Here is a 16,358-nt window from a genome sequence, read left to right as displayed (position 1 = left end):
GCAAACTTAGCAAACTTTACTCCACTAAGTGAAGTGGAAACATGATTTTAAGCTTGACCTTTCAGAACGTGGGTGGATTCTGACTTGATTTGAGAGGAACATTTATTTACTGGCAAGTGCTCATAGACAGGACCTTGACGGTTGCCCTTGCCATCTAGAAGCAGCCAGTTGTCCCAAATTCATATAGTTAGAGGACCTACTTAGAATATAAGAAATCATTGTGATTGTGTGGAATACAGTGTAAAATTATAAATGTAGAGCTTGCCAGTGAACAGAATGTTAGCAAACTTGATGGATTGTCACTTTGGATTTGATTTGGATGAAATATGACTGCTAATGAAGAATTCAGAATAGGTCCAATAGAGTTAGGCAAAAATGTTTAATGTCTAGTACTTGCATGTATTTTTAATGTAGCTAATAACATCTGAAGTTGAGTTTTGCTCACAATTATATCCGTGCAACCAAGACCTGAATGAGAATCATAAAGCTCAGTCTGTCTAGTTAATCAAAAAGAAGATTGAGAGGAGATGAGATTTACAGTGTACGAGTACCTTAATAGGGAGAAAAGCATCTGAAAGAGCTATTTGATACAGAGAAGAAAGTCATAAGAAGAACTTGTTTGAAACCTGTAATCAAATGCACTGAAAACAGTAATTAAATTACAGTGTTTAACTGTGAGGATGATTAGCCAAAAGCAACCTAGAGAACTGACAGATTCTCTATCTTTTGATGCTTTCTAATCAAGTCTGAACACTTTTCTGCGAGGTTATCAAAAACTAAGTTTCACTGGTCTCACTACCAAAGTACCTGGGTGGAAAGTAATTGTTTGTGGTATAGAAGAGAATTAGTCTCGAGTGATCTGTGGGTACTTCCATCCTAGGCTCCAGATACGATGTAATTGAGGGGGAACCTTGTTAGTTGGTATGGATGACAAGGACAGCTAGTAGTCATGGGTTCTGGACTGGATTAATGTATATTTTATCCCACTATACTGTTTAGGATGTGGAGCAAAATTCTAATTAAAAGTGATGAAAATTATTTGCAGTTAGAATACTGGGAAAGGAGAATGAGGCAAATGTGCTTGAAATACATTCATCCATCTTTAATACTAGGATACATCTAAACAATTACAGGAAATAAAGCAAGTAATAACAAGAGCTACACTTTTTTATTTTTTCTTCTTTTTTTTTTCTTTTTTTTTTTCGTGCCTAGTTGTGCTTTATGCTCCAGACACTGTGCTGATTGAGAGGAACAGTGGGAAAAGACTTGATCCCTTCACAGAAGGTGCAGTATGTGTTTTTTCATATCTCCACTAGAAACTGGAGTGTTGCTTGGTCTCAGAAACATTGTAATACTAGTGGGATTAAAATTTAAATGGTATCCCTGTAAGAACTAGTAGGAATTTATAATTATAAATTTAAACTGTTTGGGAAAAGTATTTGTTGACATTGCATTATTTTCTGTGACAACAAAATATGGGAAAATGTAAAGCTTAGTATTGAGCCTGCAAAGAGTGGACCATGGCAGTACAGAATATTGGAAGGTTAGCTTACACTTTGGTATGCGTCTTTGCTAGATTCTGTTTTTTTCCTGAGGTGCAGGTATGCTCTTAGGTATCTTCCATTAAATGACTGTCAAATAGACCTAGCTGTGTATTGTCTGTTGAATATCATTATCAATCATCCATCACAAAATAAAATTCTGACATTCTTCAGTGAAAAAATTACGTTGACTGTTTTAGGAGTGGAATTAGCATGGACGTTCTTAACTAAAGAAACGGCTTTTATTTGCTATAGAGGAGATTTGCTTATCAAAGGTCTTGCTTAAGGTTCAGTCGAAGAATTTGGAGAGCTATCCCCAGTTCTGGTTCTTACACATCGTGCTGTCTTGGCTACATGTGTGGGCAGTTACCTTGTCCACTTCCTATCTGTGCACCTGCAGAGCGATAGCTCTCAGTACCAGTAGCGAGGGAAGTGCACAGGTTATTGCTTGTGCTGCAATAGAAAGCTTAAACAGAGACCTTGATTTTGTTTAGGAAAACTTTAGGAGCTCAGCAAGACCTATTAAATCATCCTCGTAGTTCCTAATCAGTGTCTGCCTTCTAGAGGTCTACCATACGACCTTTGACTGGCCAAGTGATCCGCTGGTACAGCAACGTTTGGTGAAACCAGAAGATCTATCTGAACAGGAGGTGTCAAAGAAACTGCTGGAGTATCACAGAAACTTCCCTGGGGTTTTCCAGATCTACCAAAAAGTTTTGAAATCAATCAATGCAGACCAGCCTTCCATGGATGTCCTCTCACAGGGTAAATACGTACCTTTATGGCAAATCTGATAGTTGATAAACTCTTACTTGAAAAGTAGTTCCTAGCTGTTCGAGTCAGTTTGTAGGGTTAGGATTAGTCAACACAGATGGCTCCCATCTGAGTTGTGTTCTCTCTAGTACAGCATTTGGGCTGTTCCCGGTCATTATTTTACAGGACTAGAGTAAGTGCAGATAACTGGAAAGTCTTAGTTCCACAGTCCTGCCAAGGAACAGCTGACTCAGTAGAGCAAATGTCACGGTTATTTCTGCGAGAGCCTCTTCTAAGAGGCTGCATTGTGGCTCAATTGTTAATCTCCCAAAGGGCTAGTACCTTCCACAAGGCTGATAACAAGAAGTAGGAGTAGTTCAAAGCTGGCAACATTTCATTATTTAAAAGCTGTTTGTGCTGGTAGCTTTTCTGTTCAACAATTCTTGGTTGCCTTTGCTTGACTGTAATGCAATCTGACTTTTAATGTTGATTCTTCAAGAAGAGAATAAGGAAACTGCCAGAAAGACCAATTGATAATGTACTTTGTAGCTGTCAGTCTGTAGATGATCTGTTATATCCCAGTAATTTTGCATCTCGAAAAGGTCTTTTTTTAATAACAAGTGCTGCACTTTTAAGATAAACAAGTAGGAAGTTTATATTCTGAATTTACACATTAATTACCTCTAAATTACTTAATTAAATTTAAAAGTTCATATCATCATTCATAAAGAATTCATGCCTTGAATTGTAAATAAAAATGTGAGTGCCTGAATATTAATTATTATTAATTAATAATGTAGTGAGATAAATTGAAAACTGGAATGAAAAAATCCTCTCTAGATCTTTTTTCTGCAGTGCATCAAGCAGCCAGATTTTTTTTTAAAGAATAATTAGATGTGGAGACTGTCTAGGGGATCATTACTCCTAATTAACTTGGTTATTTACTGCAAATTAAGCATCATTTGTAAGCAGGGTGCTTTGCCTGTAATGTTTGTGCTTTTCAATACACTGGGTTATGGAAAATGTTCAGAATAACTAGAGCACTCCTTGGGTAGCTAGTACTTATTTTTGAGGAGGTTATGCAGCAAACACACTATTTTCTTTTATGATTTTCCAGTTTTTTTGTTAAGTATTTTTATTGCTACAGGTAGAGTTAAAAAAGAAAGAGATCTCTCATCGATATTAGTATTATTGGTTCATACAATTCTAAAATTTTGTAAACTCTTAAACTTTAATGCAATTACTACTAACATATGAGAGGATATGTGACATCAAACTCAGTTGTGCAGTGTAGTATCCCAGCACAGCTTGTGGCCCTGGAGAAAGAGATGTCCACAATCCCTTGTGGTTGCAGTTTGCATTAGTTTCTCAATAGTTTAGGTTCACTAACTAGAAATAGCAGGGCTGGAGTACAGCTTGTGGCCCTGGAGAAAGAGATGGATATCTCTTGCTGGAGATGCTTCTTTATTACAAATAATTTTGTAATGATTCCAAAGTGTCTAGCAGAGTGTCCTCAGGAAAAATATTAGTTAGTATACAGTGATGTCTCAACAATGGTATTTAAATACCGATCCTTATGATGTTTTCAATCAATCCTTTTGTATTTTTTTTTAATATGGCTTATGATTCATACAAACATTAATGTCTAAGCCTGTCCTATTTGTTAGACCAAAATACCATTTATTACAAGGAGTCTTTCGTCTAGACACTCTTTTATTTGAACTGAAGATGTGTGGACTAACACTTAATTGTATCCATTGCAATTACAGAGGAAGTCAAAGCGTGTGTAGGTGTGCCCCTGCTGCTTTAATCATGGGTGACAGTGGCAGTCAGGATGTGGTGGCATGAACTTTAGCTTTGGCATTTGAATTTATGATCCCTGGAAAGCTTGCGTAGCTTGTGCTGAAGGTTGAGCTGCTCTTTTCACTAGCATTGTCAGCCATAGAAGGGGGATGGGGAGTAAGATTGTTTGGCTATGTCCAAACACGATCCAAATTTGTCCTCACTGCCAAGCTGTGTCTTCTTTTAGCTTCTGGGTGATGTATTGGGTTCTCTTTTGAGACTGTAACAAAGTTCAGATCTCTATAGTACAGCAATGTTGTTGATGCTTCACTTGTTCTGGGATCTTTCCAAAGCTCTTATAATCTGTAGATTGACCTGAATGTAATATTTCATATGCACTACAAAACGTAGAAGAATAATATCCAGCAAATAGAGTGCAATCAGAGAGAGAAGCTCAGATAACCTTTACATGTTATGCAAAAATGATGGACAAAAGAATAAAATTATTAAAAAATGAAAAAATAAAATTATACTCTATTCTCTGTTGTCAGTGCCATATTGTGTCGTGACATCCTGTGCTACCAGTGTATAATATTGTAATTAGGAGTCCATTAATCACACACACAGAGCTGGATAAATGTCATAGTAATTTAACATCCTGGGTTTTTACACTAAAATATTTGTTCAGAAACTGCAGAAAGTATTAAATGTAATTATATCCCTCTATAATTTGCATGGTAAAATTGTACCTATCAAGCCAAAAAAAAATCTTCTGCTCAAAACAATATGGTAAAAAAGCAATTATTAATTCAATCTGCTCTTTAAAATGGTTTGGCATCCACTGATGAAAGATAGTACAGGAGTGTAATGATCATAAGATTTCTCAAGTGCCTCTTAGTGTAAGTTCCTGACATGACAGTTTTATCAGAGTCCTGATTTTGGTTGGAGTATCTAGATGCTTCAGTGATAAAATAAAAGATGATCAAAATGACCCTTGAACAAAAGAAAGAAGTTAATAAATGTTTATTCTATTTTTTTTAGAGAAATAGGATATAAACTGTATTTCTTGCCTTTCTCTCATGTTCTAGTTCTTACCTACGTCCAAACACGGCAGCGATCAGCCGCCCCCTTTACACCACGGATTCTTTTTTGTGGACCCCCAGGCAGTGGGAAGAGCCTGCAGGCAGCACTAATAGCTCAGAAATACAGTGTTGTCAACAGTAAGTTCTCAGTAAATATGCACTTTGCTCAATTCCCCCTTTCTCTCTTTTTGATCATTTATCTTTTGCTGTCTGTCTTTCTTACTTGCTCATAAAATTTGTTTGTCCATTGCTATGGATGTCAAATTTTTGAGGGAAGTGAAAAGTACTTCAATGAAGAAATATAAGCCAGTAGAGCATATATTCTGTGACAAATCAGCTCTAACGTTTTTTAGTCATCGTTTTTCATAGCCTTTACATCGGTATTTTTCCATGTGTTAGATTCCTGTAGTGCTGTGAATTCTTCTGTGCATCACGAGTAACGTCTTTGCAGTTTCAACTGTCTGACCAAAATCGGGGTGCTTTTACAATAGAATTTACTCTGAACTTTAATGAAGACTCAGGTTCTATGCATCTGAAGTAACGTATTAGAAAAGGAAGCAATTATTTAAAAATGCATTCTCTTTCTTTTGTAAAGGAGGCCCAGAAAATCCTACATGAGGCTTGTTGCTGGTTAGCATGCTAATGTTAAAAAGTCCTACAACATGAATACACAACTTGGCGATAGGATCAATGCAATACATGCCCACGTTCTATGATGTCTTCTAATAGTGGAGTAGCTGTAACTTATTTTAAACAAATGTCTCATATCTGTAAAATTTGCTGATTAGTCATATCCTCTTTGTTAAGTTAAATGCGAGTTTGTTTCATTAGTATTCTTCCAATGTACAGCAAATGAAAAAATCAGAATTAAGTAGGTAGTGGGTTTTTATGTTAAGGAGATTCTTTAATTAGTGGAACTCAGTTGCCCATAGCGATGTGCCAGTTTGCCAGTGTCTTCCCTGAAGTCCTGGTGAAGTCAAAAGATTTCACTGAACCTGGGTTTAGCTTTACACATGCATGATATCTTCAAGATCTGAGCTGTATTGTTTTCAATTACCAGTTTAGTAGAGCTGTTCAGAAAAGAAAGAAATTTCTTCAAGTTCAAACTTGAAACTTTACAAAAAGCCGTATGCTTTCCATATGATTGTTCCAACTAATGGCTAGATTGTGGGTTTATGCAGTTCTGTTAAAGGCATAGAAACAGCTATGAAACTGTCTACCTATCAGTTTAGGTTTCTAGGTTTAGTATTTTTTTATTTTAAATATTTATTATTATTATTTTAGTTATTAAAAAAATACATGAATACGACTAAAATTATATCCAGCGAACCTGAAAAAGGTAAATGTAAATTATTTTAAAATCTATATTACAGTACTAATAAGTACAAAACAAATTGATAAATTTTATTATTTTTATTTATTATTTTATTATAAATATGAGTTATTTTAATATTGCTGCTGTTTGTCATTTCATATTAAAAAATAAGTATTTGTAGATTTATTCAAAGCTATATTTTTAATAGTTGTGTAACTAATGTGTAACTAATGAAAAATAAAACATGTCTGAATGTGTTAAAGAAAAATCATTGTTCTTGTGTTTCTGAATATATTTTCTGAACTTTATTTCTAAAACTGCAAGTTTGATGGTGTTTTCATCTAGGTCAAAATTTGCATATTTTTTAAGTAACTGCTATATAAGGGAGTTGCAGCTCTTTTTACTAAAAACCTAAATACCAGTGCTTTACCCATATGTTGAATTTTATTTTAAATATACTGTAAACCAAATATTAGAAGAATTAGGTATTTAAAATAGAGTTGGAAAGCCATAATTTTTTAAAGAGTTTTCAGCATATACTTAATTTCCAATTAGGCCATTGGGGTTGAACCATAGGCTTAAAAATTTAATCCTATTTTTAAATAATGTCATGAATTGGATTGAATTTAGGTGTATACATATTAGTTGTTTGAAGGTGGGGTCTATGCACTGAGTTTCTGTTATGTTTTTACACTGTTTGCCGAGAATACTAATTTGCTTCTCTGGGACAACTAGTGACTGTTAAAATTTGTGTTCATCCTGTGTCATTTAAACATTAAACTGTATCAACTTTGTCCAAGAAGTGTTCCTGTGGAGTGTTCCTACTCTTGTTTGCCAAACGGGGCGATTACCAGCGATGAAACAGATGAAAGGACTGGCTTCTTTTTCTGTTAAAGTCAGTGCAGCTGTAGATGTTGGTGCTATTGATTTCAGAAAGGGTGGAATCAACTTACGATTATTAATTGAAAGGTCATGCAATAATGTATGGAGTGACTGTTATCTAATATTTACCAAAACTGAGTTAAAACTAGTACTTGTTGTGATGTTGTGTAACCTCTTCATGTCTCAGTTCTCTCCCTGTAAAATAAGGGTCGGGACTGTTGAATCTAACTCACGTGGGGCAGTAAGACTCAGTAACTTGGGTCAGAAAGTGCTACGCAAGCCTGAAGGAGCCGTATCGCATATACAACTGTCCTGACTAAAACTTTAAATCGGCATCTCCTGGTGTTCTGTGTATTTGAAGTCAATGATAATATTGGATTAGCACAGTTTTTGAAACATAATTCTTGCATGATCATTAAATGATCCAGGGAGTCGAGTCCTTGAACTGCATATTATCCTGCACCTCCAACAGTGCAGTTCAGATGCTGTTCATCAGGTTTAACTTTATTCAGTAATTCTAAGTTTATAAAAAGTGAAAAATGCTAGCAATCCCATGAGTTATTATTTCAGTAACGTATTTGATTAATATCTTTCTCTCTACCTCTGCTTTTAATATGTTCTTTGCCAAATGTATTCTTTTTTATTCAGTATTCTCCCCTGCTCAGTCTCTTTGCTTTTTGCTCTGCTTGGCCAAAAAAAAAAAAAAAAAAATCCTAACAACAACCCCCAAAAAACAACAACTTTTATTTTATTCAGTGACCTTATTCCAGTATGCAGCTTCTGGGGTTTTTTTTTCTTTTCTTTGTTGCTTCCTTTTTAAAATTTAACCTTGTGTCTTTTGTTTTGTTCCTTCCTGTTAGTTTGCTGTGGGCAACTGCTAAAGGAAGCTGTTGCAGACAAGACAAAACTTGGAGAACTCATTAAGCCTTATATTGACAATGGATACCCAGGTAGGGCCTGTTGTCTCATTACTCTGTAGTTACAAATTTGTGGCAAAAAATAAATTGTGAGTGAATTTTTCTTGGTCAGATTCTAATCTGAGTTACATCAGAGTAATCTGGAAGTTGATCAATTCCTTTCATTACATGTGATTTGTAGCACTGCGTAACAGAAGTTAGATTTCCAATATCTTCAAATGAAACAGTTTACTGTTCCAGTAAAATTCAGTTTTTCTGTACAGATTCCAAAAGTTGATTTCCATGTTTTTATCTCTAAATCAAAATCAGAATTCTGAAAGAGATGTATAATTTCAGAATGTTTAAACTGTTATTTTAAAGCACAGAATCCTGTTTCATTTTTATTTCGAGTGGGCTATAAAAAAGACTGTGCTTTTATATGTAGATTTTGACTTGTAGAACGCTACTATAGATTCTTCTACTTTCACACAAATATTTTTAACTTAAAAGTAAAGTTTCTTTGCACTTCATTTCTAACAGCATTTTTGGTTGTAGGAGAGGACTACCGCAAAGAATATCTAAGCATACTTTGCTTTTGGAAGGCTCTGCAGTGATTTCAGATAAATCATAAATACTGTAAGCTCCTTAGGGCAGCAGCTTAAACTTACGTGTTTGTGAGTTGTCTTGCACGAGGATAACTCTCTGTATGTGGTGGGTATTAAAAATCAGAAAAGATCTGTAGTTCTAAAGGATATAAATTGTATTTCGGTAGGGTGGAAGAATGTTTATTTTGCCAAATTACAGTGGCCTGGAAGAGGAACTTTCAGTCCTGTTTCTGGCAACAGGCCAAATGGTTACCAGTGATACAAATATAAGGAGACAATCTTGCTGAAGGTTGAGAAATCTCGGTTAAGCTTCAGTATTAATGGAATTTTGAGCAAACCCCCCTGAGCAAAGCTAAATCTTCATTGTCTTTTATTTTTGGCAAGGAAAGCCATTTGGTGAGGTGGAGAGCTTGAAAGTCCCCTTTTTTGCACAATAGCTTAATTCTGAGACTGAATTACACAGATCTGAAACATGAGCCTATAAAATTAACTGCGGTTCCCTTGATACCATACCAAGAGATTCAGTACTTTTCTAAGCATTTCAAAAAGACCTTTGGCAGCCTGCAGCTTTGGGTATTCTATCCCTCTGTCAGTCACTTTATCAAGCCACAAGGTAATACATTTTAACTCTAGTGAATGGATTGCATTTATTCTTAATACAGTAACTCTGCTAGTTCAATGCATTAATTTTCTGTGGCAGCCACCATATTGCTGGGACTAGGAGCTTATGTGGGAACCATGGGAGTGGAAAGCATGAATCTCTACAGCCTGAGAGAGAGACGCTGGGTCCTCTGTAACATAGGCACAGAGATCTAGGAGAGGGTTTTCTGATTTAAAGATACTGCTAATCAGAATGGCCATTTACCTCAAAGGCAGGGGATCTTAGAACATATTAATTGCAGCGTAGCCTAGATCTTTAGGTATGGAAATAACGTCTTCATGTTATCCATTAATTTCAGAATCTTATGTGTATACTGTAATTTCACTTTCTTCTCATCTCTGTGAAGTAGAGGACAGCAACTGTAAATACCTCGCTGTCTAAATTTCTGTTATGGCTGAGATAGGAGTTTGGATCTATTTATTCAAAGATAGGTCCTTTAAGAGCTTTCTTTACTAAATGCTCTTTGTGTATTTTATAAACTTCATCTTAACAACTAAAGTTCTTTAAAGGAGATACCAAAAGCATTCCCAGTAGAGTAAAATAATTGCACAGGTTGTAATTTTTTGCCAGTCCTAAAAAATATGTACATCCTTAGTCCAAGGGAGCTGCTTTTATTTCAGGAAAATGAAATTGAAGTTGTAATTCCTTTCTTTCTCCAAATTAGAACTTATTTTAGATTTAGATTATTTTTTTTCGTATAGCATGCAAGGATAAAGCTGTACAATGCTGCTGAATGTTAATGGGAGCCATAACTATATTTCTGTGCATTGTGCTAAAAAATTCTCCCTTAGTTTTTGCTTGTCTGCAGATACATTTTATTTGGTGGGACATACTACAAAATTAAGGGCTGAATAAAAGTAAATATTATATAGCAATACCAGAAATAATAAGTTCTGTCATTTTGCTAATCCTCCTCTCCCAGGGATAACAAAGAATGAATTTACATTAGTAAACACTAACAAGAATTCATTACTGCCCTCACAAGAGGCTTGGAGAAAATGAAAGAACATAGTGTACCGAAGAGGGAAGATCAGCAAAGAATCCTTACTGTTACAACCAGGTTAATACACAGGAAAGAGTCTCGCACTATTATTGACTACATTAAGTTTCAAGAAAATCTCATTTGAATAGAGTTAGTTTAGTCAGTAGCAGACAATTAGAGCTTCAAAATTCTCATTGCATTTCTAGTTACGTACCAAGTAAGCATATTCGTTCCTTTGGGCAAGGAATCATGCAAGTGATATTATTGCAGAATACCCTGGAACCAAAGACAGACCATGAGAAATGTTGCACTCAAATCATTACTAGTCAAAATGAAACAAGTGCCATAAAATCTTGAGGGCACGCCTCATATATTCTTAAAATGCTTGCCCTGGGGAGTGATCTCACTGTGGTTTCCCTTCTTGTGGACACGATTGCATACAATTAGTCATTTAAGATATGCCAACAGGGTATGTTGTGGTGTCATAAGGCTCAAGACCCAGCTTATTCAAAGCGAACTCATTATTGAGTTACTGAGGCTGTCCACTCTCTATTCTGTTCTAGTTCTGGTTGACTAACTCAGATCTTGTCTTGGTTTCAAGATTCGCAAACATTCTTTGTATTGTTTTTTTCCTGTAATGCTGCTTCATGTATACAACATGTATTTCAAGAACAGCCCAGACAGTTCTTTTATTTGCCCCAGAAGGCAACTCAGTGCATTCCTGTTTTCTGTATTGTCTAGTGTTTGCTGTCTCATAAAGACCTTATTTCTTGCTTTATCAAACTTTTCCATTTTGTATATGGTGATTTATTTCGCTTGATGAAGGTAGCATCGATATTTTTGAGCCCATTAATTTTTTAATTCCCAGGACATTCTAGTCTACAGTTGGTGCACACTAGATATTCAAAAATGCATTTTCAGTGAAAAGTTCAGCAACCTGACTGCTTTCTGTCTGTCATAAACACAGAGTTGTTCCTTGGACAACCAGTCTGAAATGCACAGACTTTTCCTTTAGGATATTGTGGTTTTCACTGAACCTAGGCAATTAGTGCTAACTATACTCTGGGCAGAAAATTACCAGCGTTGGAGTTTGATACCAGTCTTCTGGTCACTAACTCCAGTTAGTTTAAATCTTAGTCAGTAATGCTAAGTTTAGTACATGCCGTTTGCTTGGGCAGCCTAGGGAGACTTCCATTTGGAGTAAGAGATGAGCGTAGCGGCCAGAACACTTCCCTAGACAGCAAGACAACTCACATAAATTAATTCATTCAGTTTGATTCCTTCTGAAATGTTGTGAAGAGACTGTTCTGCAGAATGATCCTCGCCTTCTAGTAATTCAGGCTATGGACAAATGATGCATATGTAGATAGCCCCTTCATAGACCTCACTGGCTTGATGAAGACTTTGTGCAGAATCGTGTCCCCCGGTTGCTGTCATTCGGAGAGAGCTGGGCTGCGTTCTCGACCTCTCTCATTGACCACATGGGCACGCATGAATTTAAAGTTCCGTCTGCAGTATCTGTGTTCACCATTTTAAAGGTGTCTGTCAGAATTTGATACCCCATGAGGAAAAAAAACCCCACAAACCTGCAGAAAGTGTTTCTGCTTTTTTTTTTTTTTTTTTTTTGCCCCCCCAAATGTCCCTGGTGTTCACCCCTTGAGATGTTTGCAATTCGTTAATGAAAATAGAAGCAGAAGCATTCTGGCATTGGGGGCATCACAAAAAATAGGAAAGGTCATCACTCAGTTGAAAAGAACTTTGCATGCCACTCTGTTCAGCTTTTGTGGTTTCATGGTGAAATACCATGGAGTGGTCACTGCTAATTAATGTATCTTTGAAAGGCTTCAATAAATGGAGTCAAGACAAATGAAATGACAGAAAAGCAGCATGAAGAGCGAGGCCGGGGGAGAGGGGGGGACAAAAGCACTCCCAAACCAGTAAGATTCTGCTTTTCAGCTGGGAGAACTGCTATTAGTTTGGGTAATTGTTTTTTCCACCAAAATGAAGATTCAGGTGGTAACAAGAGCTGATTCATGGAAGACAGGCAACATTGCACTGTTTCCAGCCTGTTAGAGCTGAACACACACAATCTGTGTTGTTTTTTCCCCTTCCTTTTTCTGTTTTTAAAGTAGTAATATCTGAAGCTGTCCCTGATGGCAGTCTGCACGTGGGGGGTGAAATCTGGAATTCCCTAATTTCTCCTATTTTCTAATAAAAACTATTACTGTACAAATGTAGATATTTTTTCCCCTTATTTTAAATTGGAATGGTTTTAAAGGGGTGCTTTTTGGTGTAGCCTCTGAAAGTTGGGGTCCCCTGGTGATTGTGATCACAGTCTCGCTGAAAGCACTTGGGTGAGGGGTTGGTTTTTTTTGACATCAAATTAATATTCTCATCACTAAGTGTGAAGTAAAGATTTGACAATAGAGCAGCTTCCTCTTTGTTAAAAAACTTGCAAAGAGTTTCAGAGTTGAAAGGCTGAGTAAATCTTTATATCTGAGGAGGTAAGCTTAGTGTTATTTCTTGTTTTTAACAGCGCTGTACTGGCGAGCTGCAAGCTGTCTGAACATTGGAGAGAGACCCTTTGGGAGCTCCATTGGTTTTCAGCAAGTCTTTGCATGCAGTGTGTTTGTACTAGCTGAAGACAGCGCATGGCTCTCTAAATAATTTACAAGTTGATTAATAGACTCACATGGGTATAATTAGAAGAGGGAGAGACAGCAGCTACAGTAACGGGTACAGTGCTTGGGGGAACTAGAGACTTTATTTTTTTTAAAGAAACTTTCTAGGGTGCTGGGCGTTTGAAGATAAGTTGGGAAGAGCTCAGTGCCTCTTCTCTTTTGAAGTGGAAATAGGACAGTTTGAATCCGTCGAGTTTAATTTTTCACAAGCTTTAGGGGCCCTGCAGTGCAACTCCCTTTTTATTATTGAAAAAAACTCTCCATTTTTCTTTCATTTTTCACACACATGCACACACACGCGCACACACACACAGAGCCCAAACAGTAGCTAATAAACAAATTGATTTTCTACTTTATTTGTTAGTTTTATAACGATGCTATACGTTCATCTATATATGCACCTCAATCACAAATATACTGTATAAAGTTACAGAGATATTTATGAATACACCATACTTTAATTTATGCATTTTTAAGAAACCTTCACCTCTGTTTGACAATGCTTTTGAAGTAGCTCCGTTTTTCAAGTCAAACTTTTGACTTTTCCTCTGGGACTGCTACAAAGGTTTTTTTATGGAAAATAGGTAGCAGTCTTTTTTCCTACTAGGAGAAAATTGGTGGTCAAGAGAACAAAATAAAATTTAAATATTTTTTTTTCTGGTTTAGGTGTCCATATTTTAATAAAAGATGCAAGGTTGTAGAATAGAAAGTTTTACATAAAGGCATATAGGCAGTAAGTTGTCATCTTCTTTCCTGAATTTTACTTTTTTCATGTGTTGAATCGCAACAGTATGATACATTAGAGTCCCCTTTTCCTGTATTTGAAAATCTAGAATCTATTTTTCTTTATTCTACACAACATGCAACAATCAAAATTGTCATAACTGGCTAGAGGATATTCGGGGCTGACTCAGTCTGCAAAGACATTTTTAAAGGCCATCCCACTTAAGATTTAAAAAACAAACAAACAAAACAACACAAAAAAAAACCCCAAAACCCAACACTGAATGCCAGACCAGACACAATAAATGTGATTTTATTTAAGAGTCTAGTGTGGTAGTTTTCTGGAGGAATTGGGATCAGTCAGTTAGTGGATGTGGTCCTGCCTGTATAAATTTTGCCAGTCGGCTGGTTTTGCAGCAGTATTCACCATTATCACTGTTATTGGAGTATCAATAGTCCAGTATTAGGCATGATAACTCGCAGGGGTAGTGCTGCTGCAGTCTATGGGTTTGCATGAGGGAGGGAGTAAAACAGGTTGTAACTTAAAACATACCGGATGCCCGGAGCTCCCATTTTTGGTCAGTGGGCATCACTGTGGTGCCACAAATCCTCATGGATTTGGGTGAAGTTGAGGCCCTTGGCCATAGAGGGCCTCACAGTTGTCAGGGGGTTTTAAACAGTGAAGCACAATATAAATCCTAAGTATTAATCTTTTATACTTATTTTGATCCTTATTGCTGACAGTCATTTTTAAAAACTTACAAGTGTGGTGTTTCCTTTCCTGCTACTCTTCTGCAGCACTAGCTCCTCAGCAAAGAGCTGCTGACTTGAATTCTGTTTGTTTTTCTGTTTGGAGTTTGGGAAATCACTTGAGTTTTTTTTAAGAAAACAGGAAGGAAAAGCACGTTGCATATTGGCAGCATCCCCTTTTATGGTCTTCGGAGTTTAACATCAAATTCTGGCTTTGGCTTTATTTCGCTGGGTGCCATACGTATAGAATCCAGCTCCTGTATGAAACAGAGGGTTTTTTATGGCAAGCAAAACATTTAATAGCTGTTGTGTATTGCTTTACATTTTTGAATGTGCCTTTAATGTGGCTGGTAGGTGTCAGGAGGAGCGGCAAGGGGAGACGCAGGACGGGGCAACTGATCTCCCTGTTGGGCATCTAGAGCACGTGCCGGCACCAGGCATCACCGGTGAGGGACAGCAGAGCCCTTACCATCCTCTCTTCTTGGCACGTGGGGAATCCGTATTTGGTATAGAAGGCCAAGATGTTTTTCAACAAGAGCATCAGACAAAATTTGTTCTTTTTTAATATTATCACTGTCAAAAAGGATTTTGTGGGCCAAATTTTACCCTACCACAAGCCCTGTATTCTTCAGCAAAGCTGAAGTAGTGTAGAAATAAGGAGGAAATAGGGAACTTGGTTGATAATGGAAATGATGTGTTAGCTGGGGTAGAGCTGCACTTGCTGTCTTGTGACTACCTGTATTCTCTCTGCAGAAGCTGAAGGAGTAAAAACATACAGTGTGAACATACATTTTGTTACTAGTTTTAGAAACTTTCAGGTCAGAAATATCCCTGTGAGGTAGTTCAGATTAGCTTTTGTCTTGCAGGTGGGTAAACTGAGGCAGAAAATGGAATTCAACTCGAGTCACGCTGTAATCGGTGGGTGAGCGCGGATGGAAACCCGGGGGTGTGGGTCTTGACCTTGGTGTCGGGCCACTCGATCACCCTGTGACTCGCTGCTAGCCGGTGCCATTAGCCAAATACACACAGACACCGACAGCAGCGCAGAGTCTATTTTTAGGGGAAAAGAGCTTTTTGTGTTTGTATGCTGAATGCTTAATTTGGACTGAATTTGCATTGCTAAATCTGAAGATGCCACTAACAGGTAAAGCAGTGTGAGGGGCTGGAGTCTTATCTTGTTACTAAATGTGATAAGATGTAGATTCCTGAATCTCTGGTTTGTAATTGTGGGTAGGAAAGATGCACTCCTTTAACATGCATTCTGAAGGTCTTAATTTATCACATATCATTTGATTGATGATTTGGGATTGTACCTGCTTTAAAAACTTCCTCTTTAATACAGCAAATTCCTATTTTAAATGACTAAAAAGCTCAAAAAAAAAAAAAAAAAGGAGGTTCTAATATATTTGAAGAAACAAAAATATTTAAAATGTGGGAATGAAATATTTTATCATATTATTTATTTTGTTGTATTGAAATAATTATTCAGTTCTTACAGGAAGCCGTTCTGTGCAGTGCTGTATATGTAAAACGAGCGAGCGGGGACTGCATTTCTGTGTACGGTTTCCACTTGATGAAATTCCTAGAGAAGCGCCGGTGCCGCCGCGATGATGTTCTTTGCCGCGTCGCCTCTTTATTTGCCGCCTTCGCAATTACCTTCAAAAACCAGAAAATCAGAGACGCGCTTTTCCCTGCCGGCCCGGCG

The 16,358-nt window shown here is 36.9% G+C and overlaps 1 protein-coding gene across 1 annotated transcript in view; it reads left to right on the top strand.

Annotated features, from left to right (window-relative positions):
- AK8 (adenylate kinase 8) overlaps window positions 1–16,358 on the top strand; it is a 70,712-nt gene that overhangs the window by 20,543 nt on the left and 33,811 nt on the right. The window contains exons 6-9 of the mRNA XM_009892235.1: window positions 1,213–1,284; window positions 2,106–2,306; window positions 5,165–5,296; window positions 8,216–8,305. Of these exons, the coding sequence (XP_009890537.1) occupies window positions 1,213–1,284; window positions 2,106–2,306; window positions 5,165–5,296; window positions 8,216–8,305 (495 nt within the window). The remainder of the gene's footprint in view (window positions 1–1,212; window positions 1,285–2,105; window positions 2,307–5,164; window positions 5,297–8,215; window positions 8,306–16,358) is intronic.

The sequence above is a fragment of the Charadrius vociferus genome, unplaced genomic scaffold, assembly GCF_000708025.1.
Source record: "Charadrius vociferus isolate BGI_N301 unplaced genomic scaffold, ASM70802v2 scaffold549, whole genome shotgun sequence".
NCBI lineage: Eukaryota > Metazoa > Chordata > Aves > Charadriiformes > Charadriidae > Charadrius > Charadrius vociferus.
This window is presented reverse-complemented; position numbering and strand designations above follow the sequence as displayed.